Consider the following 22,350-nt stretch of genomic DNA (forward strand, 5'->3'; position numbering starts at 1 on the left):
TTTAAGTTCTTGCCCACATTTTAAACTAACCCTGCTTACTCCTGTGAACCAACCAGCAATCTCCAATTTCAGCCCAGAAGAAATGAAAAAGTATGGATAATGTAAAAATCTGGATATTCTAGTTCTGGACAATTATCCTGCAAATCTTGCCAGGTGATGGGAGTAAATAGAATGCCCATAACCCAGAGGTTTCTTTGTTTGGGAAAATAAGACCAAGAGAACTAACCAAAGCTGAGCCCCATGTACCCAAATCTTAGCAGGTGTAACTATAGCCACCAGTTATGTGGACATGTTGATAGCATTGGGATTTTTTAGCTGTCCTTACCCCCTCTCTTGTTTTGTTTTGATACATGTTTTATAATAACCAAGTTTGTTCCCTCTTGCTTCCAGGCCATGACTCCAAATAGTCATGCAACCAGAGCCTCAGATGATGGCCCCTTTTACTGGGGACTCTTAGACAGGTCTCTCAGGGAGATCTGACTGCCTTCTTCCTAAAACAGCGCCCCCTGTCAGCAGGAAGCAGTTAAGATTTGTCTTTATCCGTATTCCAGTAGCAGTTAGATGCACCTCTTTACAGCAGAGAGTGACAGAGGTGGGAAGCAGAAAAATGCTTAGACAGATAAGGAAGGTTCCCTGGAGAATCTCCAACCTGCCCCATATGTATTTACACTGATCCTTTGTGCAGATAAGGGAACCTGCACAGGTTCCTGCCCACATGCAGTGGGGAAATGGGATGCAGCCACCAGAAATTCATGCCTTATGCAGGGGAGAAGCCTGGCCTCTTAAGCTCATGTATGGTGGCCTGGTATTCAATTCGTGAGGTGGAAACCTGTGTGAAATACCCCAGTCTTTGCTAAGAGCTTTCCTTTCACTTAATAAATTCCACCTTTCAATGTGTCCTCATGCCTAATTTTAATTTTAATCTACATCTTTCAATGTGTTCTCATGCCTAATTTTAATTAATTAAATTAATTGAATTAATTAATTATTTAATTGATTATTTGATTATTAAATAATCAATTAAATTAATTAATTTTAATTTTAACTTCAATTTGTCCTCCTAATCTAATTTGTCCTCATGCCTAATTTTTCCTAGTTGTGAGACAAGAACTCAGATTTAGCTGAACCAAGGAGCAAAAAATCCTGCATCAATTACACAAAAAAGCCATTAAGAAATATATCAGATAAATTTGACAGATATTGAAATAATAAAAACAAAATCAAACAGAAATCTTGAAACTGAGAAATACATTTGCTGAACTGAAGAGGTATTTAGAGGCTTTCAACAACAGAATAAACCAAGCACAGGAAAGGATCACTGACCTCAAACACTGGCTATTTGAAAATACACAGTAAGAGAGAAGAAAGAACAAATAAAAAGTAATGAAGACCATCTACAAAATATAGAAATTGACTCAAAAGACCAAATGAAGAATTGCTGGTGTTCAAGAGGGAGTTGAGCAAGAGCAAGGGATAGAAAGCTTATTTAAAGAAATAATAACAAAAATCTTTCCAAAATTGGAGAAAGATATAAATATTTAGGTACAGGAAGATCTTAGAACACCGTATAGATTTAACCCAGATAACACTACCCCAAGTTATCTAGTATTCAAACTCTCAAAGAGCAAGGAAAAAGAGAAGATTCTAAAGCAGTGAAAGATAAGAAGAAAATAACATATTAAGGAACTCCAATTTGCCTGCCAACATAATTCTCAATGGAAATTATACCAGCCAGGATGGAGAGAAATGGCATTTTGAAATGCTCAAAGAAAAACAAACTGCACCCAAGAATATTGTACCTAGAATAACTGTCATTGAAATTTGAAATAGATAAAATTTTTCTCAGACAAACAAAAGCTGGGAGAATTTACCACCACCAGACCTATCTTGCAAGAAATGCTAAAGGGAGTTCTTCAGTCTGAAAGAAAAAAACACTAATATGCAAGAAATCTCTTTAGGGTAAAAAACCCACTGGTAAAATTAAGTACACGAAGAAACCCAGAATACTCAGCTATTTCATGTGTGGTGTGCAATCCACTCATAACTCTAGTATAAAGCCCAAAGGACAAATCTATCTAAAATAATAATAGCTACAGAAACCCATTCAGAAATAGGTAATATAAAAATATGTAAGTTGAAAGAACTAAAAGTTAAAATGTAGGGGAGACAAAGTTAATGTACAGAATTTTTATGTGTGTGTTTTGTCTTTATTTCTATTCTTTTATTTGTGATCTAAGATAAGTTATCTCTGTAAAATAACTTGTTATATCTGTGTTTTCTGTAAGACTCATAGTAACAGCAGTTCAAAAACCTATAATAGATTCACTAAAATAAAAAGCAACAAATTAAAATACAGTATTGCACATAATCACTTAACCACAGAGGAAGACAGTAAGGAAGGAAGAAAAGAAGAGGATCCTCAAAAGCAACCAGAAAACAAGCAACAAAATGGCAACAGTAAGTCATTACTTATCAATAATAACATTAAATGTAAATGGCCTCAGTTCCCCAAATAAAAGTCACAGAGTGGCTGAATGGATAAAGATACAAGACCCAAATATACACTACCTTCATATAGTTGGGTATATATAGTTAAGTATATGAAATTAACATATAGTTGGGTCTTGTATCTTGTATCTTTAGCTATAAAAACACACATAGAATTTTTATTAAACAATGAGCTCGGTACCCAGTGTGCACAGAAGCCATCACTATGACACTGGCTTTTGAGAAAAGAAAGGCTTTATTACAAAGCCATCAATCAAGGAGATAGGAGGTGTGGCTCAAATCTGTCTTCCTGATTTGGGGTCTGGGCATGCTTTAAGGGATGAAAGGGTTTGGGGAATATTAGGAATGTTGGCTTGGCAGGGTCTGAGTGAAAGGCTTCAAATCTGACCATATATGGTAAGGTATGTTGAGGCAGATTTTTGCCCAAGCTTTCTGGCCAATGAACCTCTTGCTTCTTAAAGGCTTCCAGTATTCAGGTTCTGGTCATGTCCTGGTCTTTGTTCCACAGAGAGGAAACACTGGTTCCTGGTGTTGTTAGAGGTCACAGCTTTTTTTTTTTTTTTTTTTTTTCTCAGTTGTGCATGCCTCCTCCGTATGACTTGCAGTTTGGGCTCTGTCATACCTACAAGATAACCTGACATTCTGTTATCAATGGAGTAGGGCCAGTATGGGCTGGTTACAAATCCTTCATTTTTTAATTCATTCCTTAATCTTGAGGGATTTGGGCAACAACCACTGTAGTTATTTCCTGCTGAAAGGAGGTGTGGGTCTGGATCTAAGGAATGAAATTGTTTGCATATAATTGTAAATACTCATAGATCCCAGGTTATAGTCAAACAGATGGGTCAGATAACTCTTTTGCATATCATGCGATATGGTTTGGCTCTGTGTCTCCACTCAAATCTCGTCTCGAATTGTAATCCCCACATGTAGGGGGAGGAAAGTGATTGGGTCATGGGGGCAGTTTCCCCCACACTGTCCTAGTGATAGCGAGTGAATTCTTATGAGATCTGATGAGAAAATGGCAGTTTTTTTCCTGTGTTCTCACTTATCTCTCTGTGTTGCCTGCTGCCATGTAAGACATGACTACTTCCCCTTCCACAATGATTGTAAGTTTTCTGAAGCCTCCTCAGCTATGTGGAACTATGAGTCAATTAAATCTCCTTTGTTTATAAATTACCCAGTCTTGAGTACAATCTTCATAGCAGTGTGTGAAAATGAACTAATAGATCATATAATCATTCCATTAGCAGAGGAAATTGATTTAAAAGTACAAGATAGACAGCAGCTACAGACCTGAAAGAAAAGAAATTTCAATACACATAGAATTGTAATTCCTAGTTTAAGTAGACTCTCTCTATCCAGGTTTGTTATGGGACACTTCCTGGAACCAAGCAGCTTCTTGTCTAATTTTATCTAGATGGGTCTCAACTTCTGCAGAAGTATTAATGTAAACACAGCATGATGTATTAGCCATAACACAAATACTTCCTTGTTCAGCCAGGGTATAGTCTAGAGCAATTCAATTATCTAGTACTGCTCAAGCCAAAGAATCTATCACTCTCTGTTGAGCCACTATGACCAATGCAGTCTCATTGGCAAACCTTCTTAGGGTGATGGAAAGGTTCCTAATCATATGTTCATGCATGGCAAGTCCCCACAAGATAATTCACCACAGGACAAGATAATTCACCCAATGAAATATCCTACACCATATGGTAGGCTGCCTGATAAATATTTATCTTGGAAAAGACCTAATATCAATCTTTTTGTTCTAGCAAAAACTTCTAAAAATCTGGTTCTTTGCCAGGCATCACTAGAGTTATGGACACAGAAATGAGCAACTAAACGCCCAAGAAAACAAGTACTTCCTATGCACCAGCTGTCTATGCAGTTATAGGTTCATGGTTGGCCATTTGCCCCACAGACAAAGGTGTATCCTAAAGGTGGACCCAGAACACTGGATATGTTTTTGAATTTAGGTTTTCTGACTCCAGGATTACAGAACATATACAGCTGGTAGATGATAAATTGGTACAAGACTATTTTGAATCCGATTTGTAAATTATAATCTGGAAATCTTATAGCTTAGTTTGAATTTGTTGACTGCTCCTCTCACGGATACACTATGTAATAATCTTCACTTCATATTGCACCTGTCCTGATGTTTTATAACAAATATTTTAAGTAACATTTTTGGAATGTTTAACATGTGCCAGGCATTGTTGTAAGTTTTTATTTATATTTTCTCATTCATTTGATCCTTTCAATAAATAATACTTCATTTTATACATAAAGAAGCTATGAGCACAGTGATGTTAAATAATTTGCCCAACTTTATAGTTGATAAAAGGAGGATCTGGGATCTTCATCCGGGGAGTTTAGCTCCATCCTAATCACTGTAATATGCTGCCCCATGCCCTCAGTGTTTATATGATATTACTGGTATGTTTTATTTTTATATTAATAGGTGATCACTAGAATGTAAGCCCTGCAAGTGATCTATATTTTGTTCAGTATGTATCCAAAATGCCCAGAACAGTGCTTGGCAATCAGTTAATATTTATTGCTGTTATTGAAACAAGCAAATTGTTGAGAATTTGGTACATGTGTTTGATATTGCCAGTATGCAGAAAGGACATAAAAATGTCATGTCAATAAGCAGAATAATCATGGCTCATTTCAATGTCACTACTTCCAGTCCCTAGAATTTTCCTCAAGAAAATAAATTTTAAAAAAGAAATAACAGAGGATTGAATGAAAAGAAAGAAAAGAAACATAATTATACATAATAATATTTTATTGCATAATTCAAAATAGCTAGAAGAGAGGCATTGTAATGTTCCCAACACAAAGAAAAGATGAATGTTTGAAGTGATGGATATCCGAATTATTGTCATTTGATGATTTCACATTGTATACATTTACCAAATATCACATGTGCCCCCAAAATATATACATTAAATAAAGGTTGTATAAGTGGGCTATATTAGTCTAATTGAATACTTGTCACTAATGATACATATGTATCTCTCTCTTCCCACTATCCCATCTCCATGGCCTCTAACTGATGGACACTCAATCTTAACTTCCACAATCAAACATAAGATTTCTTTATAGTAAGGTGATCATGGGGCTGAAATTTCACCCAACTTTAGAAAGGTAATACCAGTCTCACTTTCCTGGGGTGGCAGTGAGAAAAAATCCTACCAACAGCTAGTCTTTCTCTGAATAACTTCCTCAGGTGTCATATACATCTAATGTCACATATTTTTCATACATGTTAATGTGATTATTAAGCAGATCAAAGGGCTAGCCATAAAATAATCACTTCAAAATACCTCTGAGAGACAAAGGACACACTCTGGCTACTAAATAAAGAGGTCATAGAAAAACAGGGAAAAATTATACTACCCAAAAGATAATACCATATCTCATCAAAACAGGCAAAATCTACTCATTATCAACAATCCACATGTAAGACATGAGTTCCAAGAGAGGCACCAGGGCAGCATGCAGCTGAATAAAAAGTGTCACGGAGATCTAGAGGTATAGGAAATTGAACAAAATCAGAGACCACTACAGGAAGATTTGGCCATACCATGTCTGCTAGATTGGAAGGAGAATTCAAGTGCAGGGACCAAGGAAGACCTATTGACCATTCACACTGCTTTCCCAGAGCCCAAATATCATCCACTCCTTTCCTGTTTATTAAAATTCATCCTTTCTCTCTGTCCACCATACACTCCTCCACTCGCATGCATATTCCACACAACACTGTCTTATGTTCAGGGCTAGCTTCACAGAGAAACACAGCTTCATTGGTTCCGGTCACAGGGCATGAGAATATGATGCAGAGCATGGCTTACACCCTGTACACATTTGTTGGCTCTGTCTGCATGGTAATATAGGGGGAAGCCAAGTTTGTCCAGAATCTGGAACTGGGACCAGATAAGATAGGACTTGAGGCCCTGGCCCTGGGACTCAGGCATGATGGCTGCCATCCACAGCTCTCCAGTATGGTCCATTACAAACCAGGACACCGTGGTCCTTTCAGGCCCCAGCAGACAGCAGAATGGGAGGTTCTGAATACAGCACTCAATGAATCTCTGGTTCCTCTCATTGCCACCAAAATGCCAGAATTTATTCATCAAGGAAGCATGGGTGGTTTTCAGAGATGAGAGTTTAAACATCTCTTGGTTACTATTGATAGAAGGGGAAAAGAAAAGCCCAAAATATCACACATACTGTGATGGATATTTGTATTCCCCTAAATTGCCTTGAAAGGCAAATAGGAACACAGATAAGGTTATAGTCTCTGCAGCCAGACTGCCTGGGTTCATAATCTGACTATCTGTGTGATCTTGAACAGGTAACTTAGTATCTCTCTGCCACCATTTCTTCTGACATAACATGGATATATTAATAACAACTCCATAGAGGTCTGTTTCAAGATGGCCGAATAGGAATATCTCCAGTCTGCAGCTCCCAGTGTGATCGACACAGAAGATGGGTGATTTTGGCATTTCCAACTGAAGTACCTGGTTCATCTCATTAGGGCTGGTTGGACAATGGGTGCAGCCCACAGAGGGCAAACTGAAGCTGGGGAGGGCATCGTCTCACCCTGGAAGCACAAGGTTTCAGGGGATTTCCCTTTCCTAGCCAAGGGAAGCCATGACAGACTCTACCTGAAAAAATGGGACACTTCTGCCCAAATAATGCACTTTTCCCACTGTCTTAGCAACTGTCAGATTCTCTCCTGTGCCTGGCTTAGCAGGTCCCACACCCATGGTGCCTTGTTCACTGCTAGCACAGCAGTCTGAGATCAACCAGTGAGGCTGAAGCCTGGTGGGGAGAGGGTTGTCTGCCATTGCTGAGTCTTGAGTAGATAAAGCAGCCAAGAAGCTCAAACTGGGCAGAGCCCACCACAGCTCAGCAAGGCCTACTGCCTCTATAGACACCACCTCTGTGGGTAGGGCATAGCTGAAAAAAAGGCAACAGAAACTTGTGCAGACTTAAACATCCCTGTCTGACAGCTCTGAAGAGAGCAATGGTTCTCCCAGCATGGAGTTTGAGCTCTGAGAATGGACGGATGGCCTCCTCAAGTGGGTCCCTGACCCCCATGTAGCCTAACTGGGAGACATCTCTCAGTAGGGGCCGACAGACACCTCATACAGGCAAGTGCCCCTCTGGGACAAATCTTCCTGAGGAAGGACCAGGCAGCAATATTTGTTGTTCTGTAATATTTGCTGTTCTGCAGCCTCCACTGGTGATACCCAGGCAAACAGAGCACAGAGTGGACATCCAGCAAACTCCAACAGACCTGCAGCTGAGGGACCTGACTGTTAGAAGGAAAACTAACACACAGAAAGGAAAAGCATCAACATCAACAGAAAGGACATCCACCCAAAAACCCCATCTGTAACAGTTCACCAACATCAAAGACCAAAGGTAGATAAAACCACAAAGACGGGGAGAAATCAGAGCAGAAAAGCTGAAAATTCTAAAAACCAGGGCTCCTCTTCTCCTCCAAAGGATCAAAGCTCCTCACCAGCAACAGAAAAAAGCTGGATGGAGAATGACTTTGATGAGTTGACAGAAGTAGGCTTCAGAAGGTCGGTAATAACAAACTTCTCCAAGCTAAAGGGTCATGTTCTAACCCATCACAAGGAAGCTAAAAGCCTTGAAAAAAGGTTAGGTGAATGGCTAAGTGGAATAAACAGTGTAGAGAAGACCTCAAATGATCATATGGAGCTGAAAACCGTGGCACGAGAACTTCGTGATGCATGCACAAGCTTCAATAGCTGTTTTGATCAAGTGGAAGAAAGAATATCAGTGATTGAAGATCAAATTAATGAAATAAAGCAAGAAGACAAGTTTAGAGAAAAAAGTGAAAAAAAAAATGAACAAAGCTTCCAAAAATATGGGACTATGTGAAAGACCAAATCTACGTTTCATTGGTGTACCTGAAAGTGACAAGGAGAATGGAACCAAGTTGGAAAACACTCTTCAGGATATGATCCAGGAGAACTTCCCCAACCTAGCAAGTCAGGCCAACATTCAAATTCAGGAAATACAGAGAACACCACAAAGATACTCCTTGAGAAGAGCAACCCCAAGGCACATAATTGTCAGATTCACCAAGGTTGAAATGAAGGAAAAAATGTTAAGGGCAGCCAGAGAGAAAGATCAGGTTACCCACAAAGGGAAGCCCATCAGACTAACAGTGGATCTCTCACCAGAAACCTTACTAGCCAGAAGAGAGTGGGAGCCAATATTCAACATTCTTAAAGAAAATAATTTTTAGCCCAGAATTGCATATCCAGCCAAAGTGAGCTTCATAAGTGAAGGAGGAATAAAATCCTTTACAGACAAGCAAATGCTGAGAGGTTTTGTCACCACCAGGTCTGCCTTACAAGAGCTCCTGAAGGAAGCACTAAACATGGAAAGGAACAACCGGGACCAGCCACTGCAAAAACATGCCAAATTGTAAAGACCATCAATGCTATGAAGAAACTGCATCAATTGATGACAAAATAACCAGCTAACCTCATAATGACAGGATCAAATTCACACATAACAATATTAACCTTAAATGTAAATGGGCTAAATGCCCCAATTAAAAGATACAGACTGGCAAATTGGATAGAGTCAAGACCCATCAGTGTGCTGTATTCAGGAGACACAGCTCATGTGCAGAGACACACATAGGCTCAAAATAAAGGGATGGAGGAAGATCTACCAAGCAAATGGAAAGCAAAAAAAAAGCAGAGGTTGCAATCCTAGTCTCTGATAAAACAGACTTTAAACCAACAAAGATCAAAAGAGACAAAGAAGGCCATTACATAATGGTAAAGGGATCAATTCAACGAGAAGAGCTAACTATCATATATATGTATATATACATGCACACAAAAATATGTGTGTATGTATATATACACATACATATATACATATATACACATATATGTTTATATATATACATATACACATATATATGTATGTATATGTATACATATACATACATATATACATATATACACATATATGATAGCTCTTCTTGTTGTACATATATATACATATATATATACACACACACACACACACACACATATATATATATATACCGAATATGGGAACACTCAGATTCATAAAGCAAGTCCTTAGAAACATACAAAGAGATTTAGACTCCCACGCAATAATAATGGGAGACTTTAACACCCCACTGTCAATATTAGACAGATCAATGAAACAGAAAGTTAACATGGATATCCAGGATTTGAACTCAGCTCTGCACCATGTGGACCTAATAGACCTCTACAGAACTCTCCACCCCAAATCAAGAGAATATACATTCTTCTCAGCACCACGTCACACATATTCTAAAATAGACCACATAATTGGAAATAAAACACTCCTCAGCAAATGTAAAAGAACAGAAATCACAACAAACTGTCTCTCAGACCACAATGCAATCAAATTAGAACTCATGATTAAGAAACTGACCCAAAACCAGACAACTACATGGAAACTGAGCGACCTGCTCCTGAATGACTCCTGGGTAAATAACAAAATGAAGGCAAAAATAAAGATGTTATTTGAAACCAATGAGAACAAAGACACAACATACCAATCTCTGGGACACATTTAAAGCAGTGTGTAGAAGGAAATTTATAGCACTAAATGCCCACAAGAGAAAGCAGGAAAGATCTAAAATTGACACCTAACATCACAATGAAAAGAACTAGAGAAGCAAGAGCAAACAAATTCAAATCTAGCAGAAGGCAAGAAATAACTAAGATCAGAGCATAACTGAAGGAGATAGAGACACAAAAAACCCTTTAAAAATCAACGAATCCAGGAGCTGGTGTATTGAAAATATCAACAAAATTGATAGACCACTAGCAAGACCAATAAAGAGAGAGAAGAATCAAATAGACACAATAAAAAATGACAACGTGGATATTACCACTGATCCCACAGAAATACAAACTACCATCAGAGAATACTATAAACACCTCTATGCAAATAAACTAGAAAATCTAGAAGAGATGGATAAATTCCTGGACACATACACCCTCCCAAGACTAAACCAGGAAGAAGTTGAATGTCTGAATAGACCCATAACAGGCTCTGAAATTGAGGCAATAATTTATAGTCTACCAACCAAAAAAGCTGAGGACCAGACAGATTCACAGCTAAATTCTACCAGAAGTACAAAGAGGAGCTGGTACTATTCCTTCTGAAACTATTCCAATCAATAGAAAAAGAGGTACTCCTCCCTAACACATTTTATGAGGCCGGCATCATCCTGACACCAAAGCCTCGCTGAGATACAACAAGAAAGGAGAATTTTAGACCAATATCCCTGATGAACATTGATGCAAAAATCCTCAATAAAATACTGGCAAACCTAATCCAGCAGCACATAAAAAAGCTTATCCACCACGATCAAGTTGGCTTCACCCCTGGGATGCAAGTCTTGTTCAACATATGCAAATAAATAAGCATAGTCCATCACATAAACAGAACCAATGACAAAAACCACATGATTATCTCAATGGATGCAGAAAAGGACTTTGACAAAATTTAACAGCGCTTCATGCTGAAAACTCTCAATAAAATAGGTATTGATAGAATGTATCTCAAAATAATCAGAGCTATTTATGACAAACCCACAGCTAATATTATACTGAATGGGCAAAAAGTTGAAACATTCCCTTTGAAAGCCGGCACAACACAAGGATGCCCTCTCTCACCACTCCTATCCAACATAATGTTGGAAGTTCCTGCCAGGGCAATCAGGCAATATAAAGAAATAAAGGGTATTCAATTAAGAAAAGAGGAATCAAGTTGCCCCTGTTTGTAGATGACATAATTGTATATTTAGAAAATCCCATCATCTCAGCCCAAAATCTCCTTAGGCTGATAAACAACTTCAGCAAAGTCTCAGGATACAAAATCAATATACAAAAATCACAAGCATTCCTATACACCAATAACAGACAAACAGAGAGCCAAATCATGAGTGAACACCCATTCACAATTGCTACAAAGATAATAAAATACCTAGGAATACAACTTACAAGGGATGTGAAGGACCTCTTCAAGGAGAACTACAAATCGCTGCTCAACAAAATAAAAGAGGACACAAAGAAATGGAAGAACATTCCATGCTCATGGATAGAAAGAATTAATATCATGAAAATGACCATACTGCCCAACGTAATGTATATATTCAATGCCATCCACATCAAGCTACCAAGGACTTTCTTCACAGAATTGGAAAAAAACTGCTTAAAAGTTCATATGGAACCAAAATAGAGCCCACATACCCAAGACAATCCTAAGCAAAAAGAACAAAGCTGGAGGCATCATGCTACCTGACTTCAAACTATACTACAAGGCTACAGTAACTGAAACAGCATGGTACTGGTACTGAAACAGATATATAGACAATGGAACAGAACAGAGGCCTCAGAAATAACACCACACATATACAACCAACTGATCTTTGAAAAACCTGATGAACACAAGAAATGGGGAAAAGATTCCCTATTTGATAAGTGGTGCTGGGAAAACTGGCTAGCCATATGTAGAAAGCTGAAACTGGATCCCTTCCTTACATCTTATACAAAAATTAATTCAAGATGGATTAAAGACTTAAATGGCAGACTTAAAACCATAAAAACCCTAGAAGAAAACCTAGGCAATACCATTCAGTACATAGGCATGGGCAAGGACTTCATGACTAAAACCCCAAAAGCAATGGCAACAAAAGCCAAAATTGACAAATGGGATCTAATTAAACTAAAGAGCTTCTGCACAGCAAAAGAAACTACCATCAGAGTGAACAGGCAACCTACAAAATGGGAGAAAATTTTCGCAACCTACTCATCTGACAAAGGGCTAATATCCAGAATCTACAATGAACTCAAACAAATTTACAAGAAAAAAACAAACAACCCCACCAAAAAGTGGGCGAAGGACATGAACAGACACTTCTCAAAAGAAGACATTTATGCAGCCAACAGACACATGAAAAAATGCTCATCACCACTGGTCATCAGAGAAATGCAAATCAAAACCACAATGAGATACCATCTCATGCTAATTAGAATGGCTGTCCTTAAAAAGTCAGAAAACAACAGATGCTGGAGAGGATGTGGAGAAATAGTAATGCTTTTACACTGTTGGTGGGAGTGTAAATTAGTTCAACCACTGCAGAAGACAGTGTGGCGATTCCTCAAGGATCTAGAACTAGAAATACCATTTGACCCAGCCATCCCATTACTGGGTATATACCCAAAGGATTATAAATCATGCTGCTATAAAGACACATGCACATGTGTGTTTATTGTGGCACTATTCACAATAGCAAAGACTTGGAACCAACCCAAATGTCCATCAATGATAGGCTGGATTAAGAAAATGTGGCACATAGACACCATGGAATACTATGCAGCCATAAAAAAGGATGATTTCATGTCCTTTGTAGGGACACAGATGAGGCTGGAAACCGTCATTCTCAGCAAACTATCACAAGGACAGAAAATCAAACACCGCATGTTCTCACTCATAGGTGGGAATTGAACGATGAGAAGACTTGGACACGGGGCGGGGAACATCACACACCAGGGCTTGTCATGGGGTGGGGGGCTTGGGGAGGCATAGCATTAGGAGAAATACCTAACGTAAATGATGAGTTGATGGGTGCAGCAAACAAACATGGCACATGTATACCTATGTAACAAACCAGCACATTGTGTACATGTACCCTATAACTTAAAGTATAATAATAAAAAAAACTCCATCAAAGACAGACATGGATATTATAAGAACTACTGCATGACAAGGAGCTATAACAGTGCCATAAAAATTAAAATTTTATAAAAGTTAAATATTGTTCTTCTTAATGTTTCTGTGGCCTGCTGTGTAAGATGGGGCAGATGATATCAGGCCCATTTTATAGATGAAAAAAATGGGTAAACAGAAAATAAATGATTCCTCAAAGTACATGCTAATAGGCAGTAAAGCCAGAGCTTAGAATCATGAAATCTTAGAATGTTGGTGTCAGAGCATCCTTGGCCACTGTGTTAAACAAGTGGGAAAGCTGAAGTATAGAGAAGGGCAACGATATGGAATGCAGATGACCCGTGTTAAAGAGGACTGAAGTCTGAAGGCTCCTGAAGTGGTGTAAAGGGGATTGGGAGTAGGATTGGGAGTCTTTCTGAAAATAGCCCAAGCTGTGGAACTGGATCTAGACTCAGGCCCCAGTTACACCCTTAATCAAGTACGTGGTTATCAAACCACTTCATCATCAGAGTCTGCTTTCTGTCAGGAAATGGAGAGAATGTCTCCTATCCTATCTATCTCATAGGATGGACAAGAGGATACAGTGATTCTGGATGTAGAGGTGCTTTTCGGGCTGTAAGGTGCTTTACAAAGTGAATAAAGCTCTTCTAGGCACATTAACACACAGAGGACCATGAGATTAATCATCTCTAAATGAAATCTTTGTCAGCAATTTGAAATTCTACTGAGTATTTGACTATAAATCAATGGGGAAAATATAGAATTGGTTTACATTATTTTTACTAAAAACACTTTTTGTTAAAATGAATGTATTAAGTGCATACTTATTAGGCACATACTATGTGTGAGGCACGGTTCTGGCTATGAGGATCTATCGGTAAACAGTATAGAGAGGATCTCTGCTCTCATGGGACTTGAAATATTGTGGAGGAGAATTTACACAACACACAGGTAGATAAATACACAAGTAAGCTGATTTCAGTAATTATAAGTGCAATAAAGAAAATAAAAATTGGGTTTATAATGGCGAATTATGGGAGGGGTAGTTTTAGATAGGGTGCTCTGAAAAGAACTGTCAAAGGAAATGATATTTTTATGAAAGGCAAAGAGAAAAGAAGATCAGAGGGAATAATTTTATAGGCAGATGAAAAACAAATCCAATGGCTCAAAGGTATGTGTGAGTGCATGAGAATCAAGTAGTAGAAAGAAGGTTCAAGCTGCTGGTGAGCATGAGCAATAAGGACAAGATGAAGTTCAAGAGGTGATGGGTGCAGTTCTTGTGGGGCCTTCAAGACCCACAATGGAGTTTGGATTTTATTCAAAGTGAGCTGAGAAACATTGGTGGCTTATAAGCAAGTGAATGACATAATCTACAATACATACTAAAGGAATCACCCTGGAAATGGAATTTAGGAAGGTAAGAGTGAACACAGGAAGAGAATCTTGGAGGCTACTTTAGTAGAAAAAGGTGTGAGTAGTGCAGAGCATCTTTTGTTAAACTTACATGGCCTTAAGTATTCCAGATTTATAACATAAGTTCTTTGTCTCTAGCAGAAAGGGAACCAGTTTCTTTGCTGTCTCAGGCATTTCATAAAGCTGGCATTGTGATCTTTTGACTTTGACCAATTTAGCAGCTACAAGACTCTGTATTACCTCATTCAGTCTGGACTGTGAGCCTAGACAGGAGTGAAGTAAATGCTCATTTAGAAGCTACAGGAAGTTGCCTGATGGAAGTAGATGGAATTTAGAGTGAGACAGTCTTGCTTTGGATGTTGCCACTAACTGTGTGACTATAAGCAAGTGACTCCCTGAGCAAATTTTCTTTTAGGCCAGAGATAGTACTAGAAACCCTGACCGTATCATTGTGAAATCAAAGGAAAAGTAGTATTTTTTAAAGAAAAAACAGTTGCCAACCTTGATTGTGCCCATACTACATGCCCAGGTACTGATCTAATACTTTTATTCCTTACATTGACCCTATGCATTAGGATCTTTTACTATCCTCATGTTTATATGTGAGGAAAGTGAGTAATAGTTAAGACACTTGCAAAGGATCACAAATGAAATAAGAAGAAGAGCAAGGATGCCACCCTGGGGAGTCTGACTCTAGGAGGCATGCTCATAACTGTAACCATCATCGTCCTTGCTGACCTGGGAGGTGCTGTGTGACACAATGAGCTATGGTCCTTACTCCAGCACTGCAAGACCAGAGAAGAAGCTCAGCTCTCAACATCTAATCTCCCTAAAAGATTCTGAATGTGTCTGCAAACTGTATCATGAGTCCTCAGCTAACAAGAAATTATATTAATCATAGTTCCTTATATCAACCCCAAAGTTTGCAATATTTGAATCCTGCTCTACTGAAGAGGTGGTGGCAGCTGATAAAAGGAATGAACATCAAGCTAAGAGTCTGGAGATTGGTAGAAGAAAGTAAAGTTTGTAAGAGAATTCTCTCCAGATGAAAGTGAACCTGCAATGTAGACACAGGTAGTCCCAGAAACCAGAATATATCTTAGTCATCTTACTTTGGATCTGCAAATGTTGTTTCCAGTTGATGATATCTGACATGTCGAGGCATTCTTGACAGTTCTTGGGATCTTTAGAATAGATATGGTAGCTGTCGGTGTAGTGATCAAAGTCATCTGTCATCTCCTGTTTGGGCAACATGGAATAAATCAAATTGCTTATACCAAATTGCTTATACCAAGTGATTGCAATATTTGTATTCAGTATTTTATTATACTTTGCTATTTGCAAACTTAAATATCAATTTTTGATGTGCAATCATTATTTCTGAATTATGTATGTCATGAAACTAAGTTGGGAGATCGATTATTCAACTTATGTGGAAAAAAATCCTGCTGAGTCAAATATTTATAAGTTGGATTACAATTTTAGGTCAACTAAATGTGCACTGGCTTACAAAACGTTATTCTCTAATTCTGTAATCTTCAGGACAAAGAAAAGTATTATTGTCGAAGTCATGCTTCTGTTGCAAGAATAAATTTTACTCTATTTCAAAGAGTTTCAGAACAAATGTATTATTAATGTGACAATATCAAAATTTTCATCTATATGTGATAAAGCTATACAAAAATGAATACACATGATGTCTTTAAAACGTAGACTACGATGCACTATTGTTAAAAAAAATTACATATCCAACAAAATCAAAACATAAAATTTGTTCAAAAAGGTCTTCTCAAAGTTAACAAATATAAGGTAGGATGATTTGAAGATGAAAGAAGACCCAGAGGACAACTACCCAGATAGGGTAGAATAGTGGAAAAATTTTGCACAGATAGGCACTCACGACTCAGCAAGAATACCAGTAACAATTTGTGTTTGTTAAGATCTAATATTATTCCATTTCTAGATTTTAATAATTAATTTGAAATATTTCATTTTTATATTGTTTTATTTGGTGATTTTTTAAAAAATAAATTGTATATATATTTAAGGTATATAACATGATATGGGACATATATGGATAGTAAAATGGTTATTATAGTGAAGTAAATTAATCTATCCATCATCTCACATAGTTAACTTTTGTTTTGTTTTGTTTTTGCGGCAAGAGCAGCTAAAATCTAGTCATTGAGCAGGAATCCCAAATACAGCACAATTTTATTATGCATAGTCTTCATTAGACTTCTAGACATATTTATCCTACATATCTGATACTATGTATCCTTTGACCCAGATTTCTCACATTTCTTCTCCCCTCCCCTACCCCTGGTAACCACTGTTTTATTCTCTATCTCTGTATATTTGACATTTAAAAAAAAAGATTTTACATATAAGTAAGATCACACACTATTTTTCTTTCTGTGTCTGGCTTATTTCACTTAGCATAATGTTCCCCAGTTTCATTTATATTGTGGCAAATGGTAACATCTCTCTTTTTAAGGCTGAAATAATATTCTATTTTTTTATACATATACCACAGTTTCTTTATCCATTCATCCATTGATGGATACTCAGATTGTTTCCATATCATGGCTATTTTTAATAATGCTGCAATAAATATGGGAGTGCAGATATCATTTGTAAGTAATGATTTCATTTTCTTTGCATATATATCCAGAAGAGGGATTGTTGGGTCATGTGGTATTTCTGTTTCTACTTTCTTTAGAAACTTCCATACTGTCTTACATAATGACTGCCCCACATACATTTGTTCCAACAAAGCTTCCATTTTCTTCACACTCTCATTAAACTGTATCTTTTGACTTTTTGATAATAGCCACGCTAATAGCTATGAAGTAGTATCTCATAGTAGGGTTAATTTTCATTGCTCTGAAGATTAATAATGTTGTGTACATTTTCATATACTTCTTGGCAATTTTTATGTCTTCTTTGGAGAAATGTCTGTTCAGGTCCTTTTTATATTTCTTGTTTGCTTTTTTTTTTACTACTAAGTTGTAAGATCATATGAGTACTTCATAACTTTTGGATATTAACCCCATATTAGATTTATAATTTGCAAATATTTTTCCCAATTCATAGGCTGCGGTCTCATTATGATGATTGTTGCAAATGCTGTGCAGATTTTCAGTTCAATATAGTCCCATTTATTTAAATTTTGCTTTTGTAGCCTAAACTTTTGGTGTGATATTCAAAATATCCTTGCCAAAGCCAATGTCCAGGAGGTTTTCTCCTGTGTTCTTTTCTAATAATTTTATAGTTTCAGGTATTAAATTTATATATTTAATTCATTTGAGTTGATTTCTGTATATGGTGTAAGATAAGCATCCAATTTTGTTCTTTTGGGTGTTAAAATCCAGAGTTCTCTCAATGTCATTCATTGAAGAGACTATTTTTTTTCTTTTTGTGTCCTCTTAGTATCCTTGTCAAAAATTTGTTGACAGTATATGTTTGGAATTCAGAATAGGTGCTCAGTGAATGCTTGTTCTCTTTCCCACATTTTTAATAGGTAGTTATTAGTCCTTTTTTCCCTAAAATTGTTCCACTCTCATCTTTAGGGATTCAGGGAGGCACTTCCTCATGGATTTCTCTAGCATCTGCAGTACATGGGGACTCTGCAAATGGAACATCTTGGCAGGTACCTTAACTAAACAGAGGATCAAAAAACATCAAGGAATGAGAAGAGCTGGAAGATACACAGGCACAATAGGCAGTTCTAGTGAATGGCCTGGCCTCCATTCCTACTATTTTATTGGTGCCCTATTCACTAAACTTCTCACAAACTCCAAGAAAAAATAAGACTGGTGGAAAGTACAGGTACCTCTTTCATAAATTATTTTAATATCATTTTTAAAACTTTTAAAAATACTTACAAAATGTTTATATTGCCCAGAATTCCAATAATCAAGGGTGCACTGAGATTAACAAATACATTCTCTATGCATGAGCATCTTTTGAATTAGGTTTCCATCCAAGACAAGTCTGACTGTGCCACTTAGAAGTTGTATGACATTGAGCAAGTTACTTACTTCCTCAGTGCCTTGGTTTCCTCATCTATAAATGGCAATGACTTTAGTATCTGTTGCATAGAGTAGTTGAGACAATTAAATAAATCAAGACCTATAAGGTGCTTGGAATAGCATCTGGGACATAGTAAGCATCCCATGAGTGATTATGATTATTAATACTCTTTATGTTATTGTCATTGGGAAAAGCAGCAGCTAACCCACACCCAAAAAGTCTATTGGGTGACTTTTCTTCTGCACAACAATTTGTTGTAGATTTGAAACAAACTGAAAAATATTAAGTAAGAGTAATCTTTGCAATCTGGCATATGGTAAAGGAGCTAATGTTTCAAGTATTCAGTAGAATGCCTGGCTTGAGTAGTACTCAATATGTGTCAGCTGTTTTAATTATTGTTAGCATTATCCCTTAAATAAATCATATATTTTATTGCTACTAGACTCCCATCCTGCAAGAAAGAAAAACAAAAAAACTTTTCTGATGAGCCCTTATATAGAAGACATTAAAATGATGTAGTGCAAAATTTTCAAATTTGATTATGTGTTAGAACAATCTGAGGATTAAAATATGTGTATTTGTGTGTGTGTATATATATATACACACACACATATGTATATATTTACATATATTTTATAGTTTACATGTATATATATGTGTGTATATATATATATACACACACACACATATATATGTATATATTTTAACCCTGCTTCTACTATTCTTTATTTAGAAGACTTGGTGAGAGGGTATGCAGTCTATAAATCTGTATTCTAAAAAAGCTCTGCAATTTTTTGTGTTATTGTTCAGATTTTTGAGTCATAATTTAGATACAATAAAATTCACTAATTTTAAGTGGATAATTTTATGCGATTTGATAAATGCATATATTTGTGTAACTAGCACCAAAATTATCATATAGACCATTTCCAACGCTCCAAAAACTGTGTGTCCCTTTGTAATCAATCCCCTTTTCTGACATCCAGCCCCGTCTGACTTAGGGCTCACAGACGTCCTCCTTGTTTACTTATGACAAGACCAGGCACAGAAGCTCCAAAATCCCAATTTTGCTTCATAAATGATTAGCTGAACTGCTTATCGCCACTGACAAATGAGAAGTTAAGAAATGTTAACTAAGTTTTGTTTAATTTGGTCAATTTTCTCTTCTTCCCCAAGGCCAAGTCAGCATAGAACCCTTCCTTAAGAGCCCCTACCAAGAATAGATTGAACTCAGGATAAAATATTCATCCCACATCCTCACATGGTGTTCTCTGTAGCCCTGTTTATTCCTCCCTTATAAATGATTAACTAAATTGTTCATCTTCACTGATCCATAAGAACAAAGTGCTTGTTAACCAACTTGACTAAACTTTAGTTAACCTTCTGTCCTCCCTATGGGACCCTGAACTTTGACCCACCCTCAGCCAGAGCCAGAGCCAACAATAGCATGCAGAAAGAGCCTCCTTACTCCAAACAAAAGACACTCCATAGACCTTGCTTACTCTTCACCATATAAGAACAGTTCTTTTCTTCCTGACCTTTTAGATGTTTGATCTTATGGTCTGAGTTCTCCCTGTTGAAATTGTCTCCCTCTTCCTATCGCAGAAGTCTTTTTCTCCCCTCTTGCAACACTCCTTTAAATAAAATTTCTCCTTACCTAAATCTGAAGTTGTTTTTATTTAAAAATACTTTGGTATAGCTTTGTTATAAGTTAAATTGACCTTTGTGACAAACCTGGAAACCTGAGTATCAATCTATTTACTCATGCAATCATATAATAAGTCTTGACTGAGAACTTACTGTGGTGACTTTGTAAGATGTCACCTTGCCAAGACTGAGCAACATTTCTTGAAATTCTCTTCCCTGCACACTTCCAGTTAGGGTGGGCCACAGGAGAGATTTTTATGGGAGATTTGGAGGGCAAAATTGAAGAAGCAGCCATTTTTTTTATAACTCACTTCTTGACATCAAGCAGTGACTGGGCTGGTAGGTGCTTTGGCCAATTTCTCCTGTTCGGAATGGCTGTGCCCCCATTGTATCTACAAAGTAACTAGCTTGCTTTTGATTTTACAAGCTCTCATAGGCAGAAGGGACCTGCCTTGCTTCAGATAAAACTTTGGACTGTGGACTTTTGAATTAAGGCTGAAATGAGTTAAAACTTTGGGGGACTGTTAGGAAGGCATGATTGGTTTTGAAATGTGAGGACATGAGATTTTAAAGGGGCTAGGGATGGAACAATATGGCTTGGCTGTGTCCCCACCCAAATCTCATCTTGAATTGTAACTTCCATAATTACCATGTGTTGTGGGAGAGATCCAGAGGGAGACAATTGAATCATGAGGGCGGTTCCCTCCATATTGTTCTCCTGGTAGTGAATAAATCTAACAAGATCTGATGGTTTTAAAAGGGAAACCTCTTTCACTTGGCTCTCTTATTCTCTCTTGTCTGCCACCATGTAAGACATGCCTTTTGGCTGTGAGCGGTGGCTCACACCTGTTATCCCAGCACTTTGGGAGGCTGAGGTGGGCGGACCACAAGGTCAGGAGATCGAGACCATCCTGGCTAACACGGTGAAACTCCGTCTCTACTAAAAAAAAATTTAAAAAAACTAGCCGGGTGTGGTGGCAAGCACCTGTAGTCCCAGCTACTAAGGAAGCTGAGGCAGGAGAATGGCGTGAACCTGGGAAGCGGAGCTCGCAAGTGAGCCAAGATCGTGCCACTGCACTCCAGCCTGGGCAACAGAGTGAGACTCCATCTCAAAAAACAAAAACAAAAACAAAAGACATGCCTTTCACCTTCTGCCATGATTGTAAGGCCTCCCCAACCAAATGGAATTGTGAGTCCACTAAACCTCTTTTTAAAAATAAATTACCCAGTCCTGTGCATGTCTTTATCAGCAGCATGAGAATAGAGTAACACAACTGGTTAAGTCTTTGTATTAGGAACTATGGGAAGAGGTGTTCTTGTTAGATTCAGATGGTGATTCAATTCAAATTTGGGATTTGCAAAATCCTGCCTATCAGAAAAAAAGTCACTGTTGTCCCAATTCATTTATCTCTTTGCTACTTTCTGCTTTTCTGATCATTTGTTTAAATCATGCCCCATTTATCTTAAGTGTCCATTGACTTAGCTTATCAACTAACTTGGCTGACTTATCTGCTGACTTTTGCTTCCCAACTGCAAAGTCACTGTGTTCAGGGCCTTTTTTCCTATATTTTGACCCTTTAGGAAAACTGGTCCTTCAGGATAATTAAATAGAATCTGTAATTGCAGAAATAGTACTAGTATTAGTTTGTTTCTATTGCCCCCAGATACCAAAGATACCACTATGTTTTTGATCCTGCTATTTTAACATGATGGGGAAGGCTTGGATTAATGAATGCTGTAATTTTTTTCATGCATCTTCCCCTTTGTCCAGGTTTTTTATCTGTCATTTAAGGGCAACAACAGACCTTTCACTTAACCTTGAGTTATCTTTGTGATTTTAGTGGAGGAGAGTCTTTCCCGGAACCACTGAGGCACTGGTTGTATTTTGATTGTAGTTGCTGGAGGGGGGAAGAAGCCTAGATTGGTAGGATT

At 37.6% G+C, this 22,350-nt stretch overlaps 1 protein-coding gene across 2 annotated transcripts in view; it reads right to left on the reverse strand.

Moving 5' to 3' along the window:
* GLYAT (glycine-N-acyltransferase) overlaps nucleotides 1–22,350 on the reverse strand; it is a 66,291-nt gene that overhangs the window by 33,571 nt on the left and 10,370 nt on the right. For both annotated transcript variants that reach the window (XM_019037624.4, XM_019037625.4), the window contains exon 2: nucleotides 15,849–15,975. In XM_019037624.4, the coding sequence (XP_018893169.3) occupies nucleotides 15,849–15,965 (117 nt within the window). In that variant the 5' untranslated portion in view covers nucleotides 15,966–15,975. The remainder of the gene's footprint in view (nucleotides 1–15,848; nucleotides 15,976–22,350) is intronic.

Source organism: Gorilla gorilla, chromosome 9 (assembly GCF_029281585.2).
Source record: "Gorilla gorilla gorilla isolate KB3781 chromosome 9, NHGRI_mGorGor1-v2.1_pri, whole genome shotgun sequence".
Taxonomy (NCBI): Eukaryota; Metazoa; Chordata; class Mammalia; order Primates; family Hominidae; genus Gorilla; species Gorilla gorilla.